Below are 15460 nucleotides of genomic sequence, written 5' to 3'. Positions count from 1 at the left end.
CTGCACGTTTCACCAGCTGTCATGGTGAGATTTGAACCGGTGTCCCAGAGCATTAGCCTATGTTTCTGGTGTATTAATCTGGTGACATTACCACTACCGCACTACCGCACCACCCCTACATTTGACTTATTCTGTCTGTTATAGGAAGGATATTATTAAAGCTGGAGGTGGGGTTCAGAAGAGATTTACCAGGATGTTGCTGAGAATGGAGGGTTTGAGTTATCAGTAGAGGCCAGATGGGCTGGGACTGTTTTCACAGGAGCGTAGGAGGCTGAGGGGCGATCGTATAGAGGTTTATAAAATCACGGGGGGCAAGGATAGGGTGAATGACAGTTGTCTTTTCCCCAGGGCAGGGGATTTCAAGATGACGGGGTATATTTTTAAGGTGAAAGGAGAAAGATGTGAGGGGCAATTCTTTTACATAGAGAGTGGTTTGTGTGTGAAATGAACTGCCAGAGGAACTGGTGGGTGCAGGTACCATTACAAAATTTAAAGGACATTTGGTTAAGTTCATGGATAAGAAATGTTTGGAGGGATATGGGCCAGGAGCAGGCAAGTGGGACTAGTTTAGTTTGGGGTAATGGTCGGCATGGACTGGTTGGACCGAAGGGGAGATTAGAGTGGTGCTGGAAAAGCACAGCAGGTCAGGCAACATCCGAGGAGCAGGAGAATCAAGGTTTTGGGCAGGAGCCCTTCATTAGGACTCTGATCTCCAACATCTGCAGTCCTCACTTTCACCTGGTTGGGCTGAAGGATCAGTTTCCACGCTGTGTGACACTATGACGCTGACTTGCGTACCAGTATTTTCTTAGTCCTGCATTAACAAAGAGCCAGTCCCATTGACCCAGAGGCTGTCATCGATCCAGGGGCAACGTCTTGATGTTTCTCAATTGTTTGAAGTCGTCTTCGCTAAACTAAGCAATGTGGCTGGAGGAGAAACCAGGATTAGACGTGGACTTGGTCTTTTCTCATTAGATTATGGTGGAAAAGTGACAATGTTTGTATTCCCTGTGATGGAGACTGGAATTTCACCACCTGACTCCCAGTGGGAATGACTGAAGTGTAAAGAGTGAGTTTCCCCCTCTCTTGCTAAGATAGATTTCGCTGCAATTGTTGGAAAAAAAAAGCATATTTTTTCTAAACTTTCATATCCTGAAATGTTTTGAATCCTTCAGAGAACACAAAGTGTCAGCTGGTTGTGGGCTTAAACCTTTTGAAATGATTTTAAGTCCAAAGTTCAGGCTGACAGAGCACACAACATTGAGATGTTGATATTACCGCAGAGGAACAAGCAAGAAATTAAACTGAGGCCTTTTCTCAAGTGAAGGTGGAATTTCTCTCCCCTCATTCCCCAACCCCACCAACCCCTCCCAAGAGTGTGGGGGAGGCAGTGGTTAGGGTCTGGGATAGACTGTCTGAGAGTGTGGGGAAGGCAGTGGTTAGGGTCTGGAATGGACTGTCTGAGAGTGTGGGGCAGGCAGTGGTTAGGGTCTGGAATGGACTGTCTGAGAGTGTGGGGCAGGCAGTGGTTAGGGTCTGGGATGGACTGTCTGAGAGTGTGGGGAAGGCAGTGGTTAGGGTCTGGAATGGACTGTCTGGGAGTGTGGGGCTGGCAGTGGTTAGGGTCTGGAATGGACAGAAGGGAGTGTGGGGGAGGTGGGTTTGGTTTTCAAGCTGGATTTAGATGGTTGTTTGAAAAGGAAGACAGTTCAGGGTTACAGGGCAAAAGGAAGAGATGATGTTCACTTGGAGAGCTGGCACAGACATATGGGCTGAATGGCCTTTTTCTGCTCTGTAACAATACTGTGCTGATTTCAGGCCATCTAGTTGTTCTCAAAGCATAGAAACTGGGAACAGGATTCGGCCATTCGGCCCAACGCAGCTGCTTCACCATTCTGTACAATCCTGGCTGATTATTCAACCCAATATCATATTCCTGCTTTTTCTCCAAAATCTTTGATACCTTTAAAATCTAAAGTTTGAGCTGTCTCTTAACCGAGTGTATTCAGTGACTTGGCCTCCATCACCTTCTGTAGTAAAGAATTCCAACAGTTCACTGAGTAAAAAAATCTTTCCTCATCTCAGTCCAAAATGGTCTACCCTCTATCCTGAGACTGTGTCTCTGTTTCTCTGGTTGGGGAGTGTAGAACCATCCTCCCTGCATCTAGTCTGTCCCGCCTTGTTCTAACTTCATATGTTCAATTAGATCCCCTCATATCCGTCTAAACTCCAGTGACTGTCAGCCCAGTCAAACCAATCTCTCCTGTGGACAGTCCTGCCATCCCTGCTTAGTGAACCGTAATCTTTCTTAGGTAGGGAGACCACAACTTCACACAATTCTCCAGGAATGGTCTCACCAAGACCCTGTATGACTGCAGTAAGACATCCCTACTTCCAAACTTCCATCCTCTGGCCATGAAGATCGATACATCATTCACCTTCCTAACTGTGTGCTGCACCTGCCTGTCTACCTTCATTGACTGGCGTACAAAGATAACCTGCACCATCAGAATTGTCACATTGCTGAATTTGTGGGATCTTGCTATGTGCAAATTGGCTGCTGCGTTTCCTAGGTTACGGAGTGGCTGTACCTCAGAAGTACCTCATTGGTTGTGAGGTGCTGAGGGAATTCCTGAGGTTGTGAAAGGTGCTACATGTTATGGACCAGGCCTGACCCCCTCAAAACATTTCAAGAAAGTAGCTCCTCCCTAACTTTGCGCGTTGTTTTAAGCAGGTATAATATGGGTATTCTAGGAGGGATGCAGTTGGTTAAACCACTTAGTCTTAATCAAAACAGAATTTATTTACAAGATTACTGAATGAAACACAAACAAAAGAGAACAGAATACAGAAAAACTTAACCTCTCTGAAAACCCAACAGACCATCCCAACTTAATGATGGTGTTCCAAATCCTTGCTACAATCCCCATAAACACGCCTCGGCACTCAAGGTAAAATCAAACCCAAGGTCTTATAGGAGAGATGTCAGAGAGAGGGAGGGGCAGCATGGGGCTGTTTCTTTGGATCCAGCAGCTTCACAACTGACTGACTGCTTTCAGTGACCAGCCAGACTGAACCAAACCAGAGAATAGTGGAGCTGGCAGAACGAGGCATTCCCCTTTCATTGTACAAGTGTCTTTTTTTAAACTTGAAAGCCTGAGGCAGACTGTGTTAGCTGTACTCAAACTGGCCCTAAACCCCTCCAACTCCAGACTTTTTGGAACCTATGTCTTTACGACCTCCTGAGAAAAAAGGACAACACAACCTTGTTCAAGGAGCAGCATCATCATGTACAGAAATGGCAATTCTTTCAATTGATATATGAAGGGAAGATCATCATCCAGTTAATTCAGGATGGCCATCGTCGTAAAGATTTTAATAGATTAGATTCCCTACACTGTGGAAGCAGGCCCTTTGGCCCAACAAGTCCACACCGACCCTCCGAAGAGCAACCCACCCAGACCCATTTCCCTCTGACTAATGCATCTAACACTTCGGGCAATTTAGCGTGGCCGATTCACCCTGACCTGCACATCTTTGGGCTGTGAGAGGAAACTGGAGCACCTGGAGGAACCCACGCAGACACGGGGAGAATGTGCAAACTCCACACAGACACTTGCCCAAGGCTGGAATCAAAACTGAGGCATCAGTGCTAACCACTGAGTCACCGTGCCACCCCAAATAATAGATGAATAAAAGCAGAAGGCTTTTTGTTATTGATTATCCATGACTGCACTTTGATCTGGCAAAATGCATCTCACCAATGAGATCATCATTCAGCAAAAAAATCAATACAATTTCCAACTTTAGAGGAATCAGTGGGTCTGGGGTGAAAGTGGGAATATGGCCTTGAGATAGAGGATCAGTGATGATCATATTGACCAGAAGGGCAGGCTGGAATTGGCTGAATACCCTGCTCCTGCTCCCAGTTTCCATGTTTGTCTATCATGTGATAATCCAGAATTGTGTAAAACCTTGTTTCAGATTCTGTTTGAACACCACATCTCAATAACTCATTTACCCACAGGCCTTCCACTGTACAATGAACACACTTGTACGATTATACATCTTGAATACTCAAAGACTCACAGTGTTAACTGTGACACTGGACTAGAAAAAAACTGGAGTGTTCATATTTGGAAATCTCGGAATGATCTCAGTGACCAGGCCCAATGGCCTTCTCCCTCCTGATTGCTGCATCATCAGTGAAGTCTGTCTTGTGACAAAACCAACGTAAATATACTCTGCTTCTGCTTTTGTCACTTATGGGTCCAAACTGAAAGCTCACAGCAGTAACTGGCCTCAACAAACTGGAGCTGAAAATGTATTGCTGGAAAAGCGCAGCAGGTCAGGCAGCATCCAAGGAACAGGAGATTCGACGTTTCGGGCATAAGTCCTCAGGCTCATGCCCGAAACGTCGAATTTCCTGTTCCTTGGATGCTGCCTGACCTGCTGCGCTTTTCCAGCAATACATTTTCAGCTCTGATCTCCAGCATCTGCAGACCTCACTTTAGCCTCAGCAAACTGGACCCTAAATGACAAAAAGAGGCTTCAAGGAACAACAGTGCTTCTGTCGGATAATTTGATTTATTATTGTCATGTGTACCTCGGTACAGTGAAACGTTTTGTTTTGTGTGCAGTACAGGCAGATCATACCATACAGCGATCATAGGGTGATCGAACACAGCGAGGAAACTTATGTTAGAGCTGCAGGGAAGGTGCACAAGAAGCAAGACCAACGTTAGATTTGAAATTTGAAGGGTCCATAGTGAAGTCTAATAACAGCGGGGAAGAAGCTGTTCTTAAACCTGTTGATACTTGTATTTAAGCTTCTGTGTCTCTGCCTGACAGGGCTGGGGTGGTACGATGGCTCAGTGGTTAGCACTGCTAAGTCACAGCGGCAGGAATCTGGGTTCGATTCCAGCCTCAGGTGACTGTCTGGACTTGGCACATTCTCCCCATGTCCCTTCTGGGTGCTCTGGTCTCCTTCCACAGTCCAAGGATGTACAGGTTAGGTGAATTGGCCATGCTAAATTGCCCGTAGTGTTGAGGGATGTATAGATTGGGTTCAATAGTCAGTCATAAATGTAGGATAATAGAGCAGGGAAATGCATCTGGGTGGGTTATTCTTTAGAGGGTCGGTTGGGCCAAAGATCCTGTTTCTACAGTGTAGGGATTTTATGATTCTGAAAGAGATTATAACTGGGAGGGGTCTTTGATACTGTTGATATAGATGGAGTCAATGGATTGTTGGTTGGTTTGTGTGATAGACTGGCCTATGTTCACAACTCTCTGGAGTTTCTTACAGTTCTGGGCAGAGCACTTGCCATTCCAGGCTGTGATCCATCCTGAGTGAATGTTTTTGATGGTGCATCTGTAAAAGCTGGTGAGGGTCCTTATGGAATGTGGGAGGTTGTGATGTTACATCCACACGTTGCCTTTTATATGTGTCTCTGTCGTCAGAGGCTGCCTCAGTCTGGGCTGTGCCAAGCCTGGGCACCTCCTCTTTAATCTTTGGTACTTCCTCCAGGCTGGATTTGTTTTGGGGGTTAGGGTTTCTGCAACTGCATGACAGAATCCGAGGACATGCCAATCAGGGAGTGATGAGGATACTGGAATCAGAACCACTGCCAGTGGCACTGAGGTCCTGCCCAGCAAGAATGACTGGGCAATCAGACGGCAACAGCCCTTGTGCTCAGCAGTGCCACTGGGAGGGTAGTGGCTGCTGCCAGAAGGACAGGCACTGGAGTCTCAGGGTCACTGACCAAGCTAGACCGTGGTATTGTGGGGGTGGAGGTGGTGAGGGTTTGGGAGAGGTGTGTGGCAAACACAGGGAGAAGGGTGTGGGGGGGTGGGGGGGGTGCAGTTTCAGAAACGAGGGAATGGGGTGTCTCCTGATGTCGAGTTCCTTGTTCAAGCACTGATAGCCTTTGACTGAGGGATCATACCCTGACCCCACTGTGAGATGACAAGCAACCCATACAGTTTGACCTACGCTGCCCAGCAACAGACCACAGTTACTGGGATCTGGCCCCTTAAAACCTCAGTTAGCCAACCGTTGAACTTCCCACCAACTTCCCTGGGGAAGGTGCAAAGGCAAGGGGAATGTGTGACCATGTACACTACCAGTTTCCTGATGAAGGGCTTTTGCTCAAAACATCGATTTTCCTGCTCCTTGGATGCTCCTTGGATGCTGCATGACCTGCTGTGCTTTTCCAGCACCACTCTAATCTTGACTCTAATCTCCAGCATCTGCAGTACCCTCTTTCGCCTACACTGCTATCTTGTCTAATGATTTCTTCCACAGGGAGAGGCCATTCAGCCCCCTAATCGAATGCTGGATCCTCACGGTTAGTTCCCCTACCTCCTGCCCCCTCTTGGTTGGGATGCTTGGATGGCAGATTGTTAATTTCCCGAAAAACCAACACGGCAGCAAGTGCTGCATTCTGACAAGGATACACATCAAGTGTAAATTGTCCACATAACTCAAGGCCACGTTTTGGATGTTAAAATAAAATCCAAAGTAGAAGGACACTGGATAATTCTGATCATTTCAGCTGACAAAAAGTACAATCCCTCACAAAATGGAGGTTTCCTTAATTTACAGAATAGAAACAAAAGATCACTTACCTCTCTGAGTTTTGTCAGAACGTCCATGGATCATTTCTTTGTCACATTGAGTCCATTAACTTCTCAATCACTTCCATCTCTTTATGAGTTTTATGAAGCAGGGGATTGGATGATGTTGGAGGTTGGATGGAGGATTGTGGAGATCATAAAAATCTGCATTGACCAGTCAGGACCGAATGGCCTGTTTCTGTGCTGTACATTCCAGTAATTATCTTCATTAGTAATGATGGTGCCCGTCTGTTTTTACTCATAATATTGCAGGTATGAGTATCACTGGGCGGATGGAACAAACATAAAGAAACCGATTAAATGCTCAGCACCAAAATACATTGATTACCTGATGACCTGGGTACAGGACCAGCTCGATGATGAGACTCTGTTTCCATCCAAAATAGGTAAGGTCTTCACAGTTCAACCCTGGCCACATTGGAATTATATTTATTACAATCTCAAAGCCTTTGAAAATGAAACAACAACTGTGGCAGTAACTTTAGGGAATTTGTTCACAAATTAAAGGTCACAATGTTAGGCATCTGATTATAGAGAAGAGAGGCATCGCTGAAACTTTACATCTTGCATTCATCAGGAGAAATGCAAGAATGCCAAATTTCACACAATCACAACAATTTATCTGCAGGAGGGTGCATGTGTTCCCAGGTCTGATTGTGTGTGTGTGTGTGTGTGTGTGTGTTTCCACGTGTGTATGTGTGTGTGTGTATCTGTGTGTGTGTCTGTGTGTGTGTTTCCCAGTTTGTGTGCGTATGTGTGTTCCCGTGTGTGCATGTGTTCCTGTGTGTGTGTTGCCGGGTGTGTGTTCCCAGGTTTCTGTGTTCCTGTGTGTGTGTTGCTGGGTATATGTGTTCCTGGGTGTGTGTTCCCAGGTTTGTGTGTTCCTGTGTGTGTGTTGCTGGGTGTGTGTTCCTGGGTGTGTGTTCCCAGGTCTGTGTGTTCCCGTGTGTGCATGTTTTCCTGGGTGTGTGTTCCCAGGTTTGTGTGTTCCTGTGTTCCTGTGTGTGTGTTGCTGGGTGTGTGTGTTCCTGGGTGTGTGTTCCCAGGTTTGTGTGTTCCCATGTGTGCATGTGTTCCTGTGTAATGCGTGTATCCTGTGTATGTTCTCGAAGTGTGTGTTCTTGGGTGTGTGTTCCCAGGTATGTGTTTTCCCATGTGTGCATATTTTCCTGTGTGTGTGTGTTGCTGGATGTGTGTGTTCCCAGGTTTGTGTGTTCCCGTGTGTGCATGTGTTCCTGTGTAACGCGCGTGTCCCGTGTATGTTCTCGAAGCGTGTATTCCCGGGTGTGTGTGTGTTCCCGGGTATGTGTGTGCCCAGGTGTGCGTGCGTGTGCGCATTGCTGTACCTGGTGGTGCCATTCACAATAAACACACTCATTCTCAAAAGGTGGAAGCACAGCCAGACCTTGGCAAATCAGAGCCCACACACCAACCAATCAGGACAGTTTTCTCCAGGAGTAGAAATTGTTATAAACACTGATATTGTTGGAGAAACACAGCAGGTCTGGCAGCAGCTGTCCAGAGAGAAAACAGTTAAATTTTTGAGTTTGATAGGACTTTTCTTTCAAGACATTAGACATGAAATGACAACTCCCTTTATTAAGACTACTCTCCTGTACATGTTGATTCCCTGCCCTTGGCCAATTCCAGCCACTTTGTTCCCGTGTGCTTTGGCTTACTCCACAGACCGTAAGAGAACATTTACAGAAATGTTATCACTTTGTTCAGACATGTCCAGCTGCTTCACATTCCCGTAGTTCCTTTGCGGCGTGCAGTAACTGTTGAATCATAAGAAATTGCAGTCCCTGATAATTTGAAAATGGTGCAATTCTACAAATATCAGCAAGGTGAAATACCTCTGTTCAGACTTAACTCCTGCAGACTTTTTTGTTGGGCTGCATCTCTGATATGATTGGTTAAATCTGAATTGTTGAGATTTTGGCACTGTTTGTTTGAATCAGGGAGCACAAAGGAGGCCATTTGGCCCATTCGGGCTGTGCTTGTTCTTTCACACTCTTCCTCCCCTGTTCCGTGCCCCTCACAATCTCCGACTGGCTTGAGACTGTTTCCAGGATTGAAGAACCCAAACTGATGATTCAGAGAAAACAGCAGTTGTTCCTTGTTGTATGAGGACTCTGTGGTTCAATGACGGTCAGCCATGATCCAGCGAGATGTATACTCACTCATGAGTCGAAAGGAAATGGGATCAGGTTCCACTTCAGAAAGCTGAGCAGTAAACCTAGACAGAGGGTGTATATTAATTATCGGCGAATCCATCTATCAGCTGAGGCAGTAAACAGAGACTCTCAGGAGCATGTTGAAGGTCCACTAGGCATTCAGAATAGCAAGTGTGCATACCAATCTTTTTCTCTCATACCCTCAGATCATTGTCGCTCTGGGAGCTTGCCCTGTGCTATATTTCTTACATTATATCAGTGATTGCACTTCACAAGTACTAAGAATGAGGGGCATGGATAGGGTAAATAGACAAGGTCTTTTCCCTGGGGTGGGGGAGTCCAAACCTAGAGGGCATAGGTTTAGGGTGAGAGGGGAAAAATTCAAAAGAGACCTAAGGGACAATTTTCTCACGCAGAGGCTGGAGGATGCATAGAATGAGCTGCCAGAGGAAGTGGTGGAGGCTGGTACAGTTACAGCCTTTAAAAGGCATCTGGATGGGTATACGAATAGGAAGGGTTTGGAGGGACATCGGCCAGGTGCTGGCAACTGGGACTAGATTGGGTTAGGACATCTGCTCAGCTGGATAAGTTGGACCGAAGGGTTTGTTCGCTGCTGTATATCTCTATGATTCTAGCCAATAAAGTTTGAGGAATCAAAATTATATTATCATCTGTGACAGTCCCACTTTCCTGCACTGGGCACATAGCTCTGAATGTTATAACATTACAGTTGCTCATCCATGTATATTTTAAAAATTGTGAGATTACCAAAATCATATCCCCCTTCCCCTCTCCCCAGTTTATTTCACCCCCTCCCCACCCCCCCTCCCCCTCCCCCAGTGAATTTCATCCCCTCCCCTCCCCCTCCCCACAGTGTATTTCACCCCTCCCCTCCCCCTCCCCCAGTATATTTCATCCCCTCCCCTCCCCCTCCTCACGGTGTATTTCACCCCACCCCTCCCCCTCCCCTCAGTGTATTTCACCCCCTCTCCTTCCCCCCAGTGTATTTCATCCCCTCCCCTCCCCCTCCCCTCAGTGTATTTCACCCCCTCTCCTTCCCCCCAGTGTATTTCACCCCCTCCCCCTTTCCACTCCCCCTCCCCCAGTGTATTTCAACCCCTCCCCCTTCCGCTCCCCCTCCCCTCCCCCAGTTTATTTCACCCCTCCTCTCCTCCTCCCCCAGTGTATTTCACCCCTCCCCCTCCTCCTCCCCCTCCTCCTCCCCCCCAGTGTATTTCACCCCTCCCCCTCCTCCTCCCCCCAGTGTATTTCACCCCTCCCCCTCCTGCACCCCCAATGTAATTCACACCCTCCCCCAGTGTATTTCCTACCTCCCCCCCCCACCCCCCTCCCCCACCCCACCCTGGGTGAAGAGTTTTCCTCAAATCTGCTCTGAATCTCCTGCCTTCCACCTTAAAATGATGTCCCCTTGTTTATTGACTCTGACTAAAAGGAACAGCTGCTTTCTATCCACGCTGACCATGTCCCTCATAACCTTCGAGCCCTCTCTCAGGAACACCCCCCTCAACCCTCTCTGCTCCAAAGAAAACACAGTCAGAAGTCACATGACACCAGGTGATAGTCCGGCAGGTTTATTAGACAGCACAAGCTTACAGAGCGCTGTTCCTTCGTCATTTCACCTGATGACGGACAGACTCTGAAAGCTTGTGATTTCAAATAAACCTGTTGGACTATAGCCTGACTCCTGACCTTGTCAACCCCAAATTGGCACTCCACTCCAAAAAAAAACCCAACGTATCCAGGCCCTCTCCATCACTGAAATGCTCCATCCCAGGGAACATCCAGGTGAAACAGTCCTTTTGCACCCTCTCCAGGGAAATCACATCGCCCTGTAGTGCAGCGACTGTAAAACACTTTGGGACGTTCCAAGATGGTGAAAGGTACTCTACGATTTTAAATTATTTTTTAACATCAAAGTAGTTTTACATCAAGTCAGTGCAATATTAATTTTTCTCTTTTTCTCTCTCTCTCTCTCTAGGCGTTCCCTTCCCTCGGAATTTCATGTCAGTCGCAAAAACCATCCTGAAGCGCCTGTTCCGAGTCTATGCCCACATTTATCATCAACATTTTGATTCTGTGATCCAGCTGCAGGAAGAGGCTCATCTCAACACTTCCTTCAAACACTTTATCTTTTTTATTCAGGTACAGCCAGTTGTGAAAATCCTTGACTGTAATTGGCTCTGGGTTCTAACCCAAGATGAATAACAACAGCATCAGACAGGAACTGACTTGTCTTATTGTTGCGAAGACTGAGTCCAGGCTAAATAATCCAAGATGCAGGATCCCCCTGCAATTTCTTAACTAGATCCTCCCTAACTCTCCTGGATCCAATTACCAGAAACCATACATTTGTGGGCCATAATTTGCGGTAGACGTAACTCCTGCCATCAATTACACTGGCTCCTTGGCATTTTAAGTTTTACTTACTCACAATAAGAACAGAAATTATTGGAGAAATTCAGCAGGTTTGCCAGCTGCTGTTGAGAGAGAAACAGAGCTAATGTTGCCAGTGCTGAAAATGTGTTGCTGGAAAAGCGCAGCAGGTCAGGCAGCATCCAAGGAACAGGAAATTCGACGTTTCGGGCATAAGCCCTCCAACAACACATTTTCAGCTCTGATCTCCAGCATCTGCAGACTTCACGTTCTCCTCCCTAATGTTGCCAGTTCCTTGATAATTTTTTAGAACTGAAGTGGGCTGCAAAAATGATGTTATTTTAATGATTGATAAAGGGGAAGGGGGAATGTGTTAAAGACATCCAAAACAAGAGACCAAGGTAGTGTTAATGGTAGCAAAGGAGTGATATAGTTCTAAAATAGGTGTTAATGGTAGGTGTAAATAGCCAAAAATAGGATGGTTTTGCTGAGAACCACCCCATGCAAACTCGCCACTGGGGTTGGTGGGGGATGTGGGCAAAAGTGAGGACTGCAGATGCTGGAAATCAGAGTCAAGATTAGAGTGGTGCTGGAAAAGCACAGCAGGTCAGGCAGCATCCGAGGAGCAGGAGAATCGACATTTTGGGCAGAAACCCTTCATCTGGGGGTCAGGAGAGGATGTAATCAAAATGAAAGCCACTGTTCATGCTCTGAGGTTGTTGAATTCAGTATTGAGTCCTGAAGGCTATAAAGTCCTATGCATTTCTTTTCGTTTGAGAGAGTGTGAGATGATAATGTTGGGAGAAGGCGAGGACTGCAGATGCTGGAGATCAGAGTCGAGAGTGTGGTGCTGGAAAAACACAGCACCTCAGGCAGCTTCTGAGGAGCAGGAGAATTGACATTTTGGGCATAAGTTGGTTCTCCTACTCCTTGGATGCTGCCTGACTCACTGTGATTTTCCAACACCACACTCTCGACTGAAATGATAATGTTACAATGAGGAAAATCGGGTATCTGACACCACATAACCAATCAGATTGAATGGACTGTGAAATTGACAATGTAAGGACTGAGAAGTGCAAGTTCAGAGTGGGTGAATTGAAATCGACAATGTAGGTCAGTCACAGATGAGCTACAGTGGAAGATGGAGATGGTGTAAGTCAGACAGCATATTCTGTGGCTGGAGAAGCTACAAGCAGCAGAAGCCGCAGAAATAAAATCAGTTCTAGGAAGAGAAATGAAGTGAGGGAAATACCAATTAGGAGAGAGAAAAGAAAGACTGAACAGAAAAACTATGTCTTCGAGTCACAGAGATGGACAGTACAGACAGTGACCCTTTGGTCCAACTCGTTCATGCCAACCAGATATCCTAACCTAATATAATCCCATTTGCCAGCATTTGGCCCACATCCCTCTAAAATCTTCCTGTTCATATACCCATCCAAATGCCTTTTAAATGTTGCAATTGTACCAGCCTCCACCACTTCCTCTGGCAGCTCATTCCATACACATACCACCCTCTGTGTGAAAACGTTGACCCTTAGATCCCTTTTGTATCGTTCCCCTCTCACCCTAAATCCATGCCCTCTAGTTTTGGATACACCACCTGAGGAAAAAGACCTTGTCTATTTATCCTATCCATGCCCCTCATGATTTTATAAACCTCTATAAGGTCACCCCTCAGCCTCCGACGCTCCAGGGAAAACAGCCCCAGCCTGTTCAGCCTCTCCCCATAGCTCAAATCCTCCAACCCTGGTAACATCCTTGGAAATCTTTTCTGAACACTTTCAAGATTCACAACATCCTTCCTGTAGCAGTGAGACCAGAATGAATGCAGTATTGTATTTAACAATTTGCATTTTGAAACCTCCAACAATTCTACACGTGTCCATCACACGCAAGGCAACATGTACAATGTGAGCCTTTCTTTCTCTGTGTCACCGCCAACAGATTGTCAGGTTGAAGCATGATCATGTGGGCGGCATGGTGGCACAGTGGATAGCACTGCTGCCTCACAAGCGCCAGAGACCTGGGTTCAATTCCCGACTCAGGTGACTGTCTGTGTGAGTTTGCACATTCTCCCCGTGTCTGTGTGGGGGGTGCTCCGGTTTCCTCCCACAGTCCAAAAACATGCAGGTCAGGTGAATTGACCGTGCTAAATTGCCCGTAGTGTTAGGTAAAGGGGTAAATGTAGGGGTATGGGTGGGTTGTGCTTCGGTGGGTTGGTGTGGACTTGTTGGGCTGAAGGGCCTGTTTCCACACTGTAAGTAATCTAATCTAACTCTGCAATAATACACCATTTCTTTCATTTTTTAGGAGTTTAACCTCATAGACCGGAAGGAATTGGCTCCATTGCAGGAACTGATCGAGAAACTGACTACAAAGGACAGATAGAAAGCAGCTGAAAGAGAAACACAATCCATTTCCCCTCTTTAAGAAAACTGGACACAGACGATGGATTGGATGTTGTAAAATCCACGCTATGCTAGTGCTGATGAAATTGCAAGTGTTTTCCATTCGAAGGTTTGATACAAGATGATCCTAGACTTCTCTTTAAGCACAGACAGCTTTCGCTGAGGCATGTTGCTACGCTGCACAGAATCCTCCGATGCCTGTAAAATGTAATTCATTGGCACCGATTATAAGCTACCTTCTCCAAGTGCCTGCATTGTTTCATAAATTCCAATTTATTTTTCTTTCTTTTCAGTGTTTTGATAAAAGAATAAAATAACACACTGGGCTGACACTTCATCGAGGGAAGATTCCACTGATTATAAAAGGTCTTCTATTTTGGATATGATTCATAAAGTCTTCACTGAAACGTGTTGTTTCTTGAGGTTTTCAGGGCTGAAGCCTTCACACACTTGGTCGAGATGTTGGTTATTCTGAGGGTGTTTGTGCTGCTTTAGCTGTATCTGTTGTTGTTAGTTCCGCATTGGCAGTTTCAGGTACATTATCCAAAACCTGGCTGTCCAAACCTCGGGAATGCTTGAATGTTCCATGCAGCGATACCGCTGTGTCAAACTAAGCAGCAGTAGACTTTCAGAGATTTAGAAATGTTGTAACATAAGTCTATAGCTCAATACAAACAGCTTTCACCATGCCCTTCTGGATTCTTTCCCTGTCCAGCAGCCAATCACCATTGGGAAGAACCCTGCCTTTTCCCCCCAAGATAAATATTCATAATACTTAATATTAGTCAGTATATAATTTACATGCAAGCATGGTGCTGGGTCCACTGATTTTTGTCATTTACATAAATGATTTGGATGTGAGCATAAGAGGTACAGTTAGTAAGTTTGCAGATGACACCAAAATTGGAAATGCAGTGGACAGTGAAGAAGGTTACCTCAGATTACAATAGGATCTTGACCAGATGGGTCAATGGGCTGAGAAGTGGCAGATGGAGTTTAATCTAGATAAATGTGAGGTGCTGCATTTTGGAAAAGCAAATCAGAGCAGGAGTTATACACTTAATGGTAAGGTCCTGGGGAGTGTTGCTGAACAAAGAGACCTTGGAGTGCAGGTTCATAGCTCCTTGAAAGTGGAGTCGCAGGTAGATAGGATAGTGAAGAAGGCATTTGGTATGTTTTCCTTTATTGGTCAGAGTATTGAGTACAGGAATTGGGAGGTCATGTTGCGGCTGTACAGGACATTGGTTAGGCCACTGTTGGAATATTGCATGCACTTCTGGTCTCCTTCCTATCGAAAAGATGTTGTGAAACTTGAAAAGGTTCAGAAAAGATTTACAAGGATGTTGCCGGGGTGGAGGATTTGAGCTATAGGGAGAGGCTGAATAGGCTGTGGCTGTTTTCCCTGGAGTGTCGGAGGCTGAGGGGTGACCTTATAGAGGTTTATAAAATCACAAGGGGCATGGATAGGATAAATAGACAAGGCTTTTTTCCTGGGGTGGGCGAGTCCAGAACTAGAGGGTGAGGTTTGGGTGAGAGGGGAAAGATTTAAAAGGGACCTAAGGGGCAACTTTTTCACACAAAATGTGATGTGCATATGGAATGAGCTGCCAGAGGAAGTGGTGGAGGCTGGTACAATTACAACATTTGAAAGGCATCTGGATGGGTATATGAATAGGAAGGGTTTGGAGGGATATAGGCCGGGTGCTAGCAAATGGGAGCACATTAGGTTAGGATATCTGTAGGCATGGACGAGTTGGACCAAAGGGTCTGTGTCTGTTCTGTACATCTCTATGACTCTATGATTCTATATGGACAAGGAGGCCACTCGGCCCTTTG

The 15460-nt window shown here is 46.1% G+C and overlaps 1 protein-coding gene across 1 annotated transcript in view; it reads left to right on the top strand.

The window, feature by feature from the left end:
• The window catches only part of LOC132833462 (MOB kinase activator 1B), a 29068-nt gene extending 15109 nt beyond the window's left edge, over positions 1-13959 (top strand). Inside the window, exons 4-6 of the mRNA XM_060851776.1 lie at positions 6892-7025; positions 10816-10979; positions 13527-13959. Coding sequence (XP_060707759.1) covers positions 6892-7025; positions 10816-10979; positions 13527-13604 — 376 coding nt within the window. The 3' untranslated portion in view covers positions 13605-13959. The remainder of the gene's footprint in view (positions 1-6891; positions 7026-10815; positions 10980-13526) is intronic.
• The last annotated feature ends 1501 nt before the right edge of the window (positions 13960-15460 follow it).

Source organism: Hemiscyllium ocellatum, chromosome 36 (assembly GCF_020745735.1).
Source record: "Hemiscyllium ocellatum isolate sHemOce1 chromosome 36, sHemOce1.pat.X.cur, whole genome shotgun sequence".
NCBI classification, from domain to species: domain Eukaryota; kingdom Metazoa; phylum Chordata; class Chondrichthyes; order Orectolobiformes; family Hemiscylliidae; genus Hemiscyllium; species Hemiscyllium ocellatum.
Note: the sequence above shows the minus strand (reverse complement) of the source record. Positions and strands in the feature narration are given on the sequence as shown.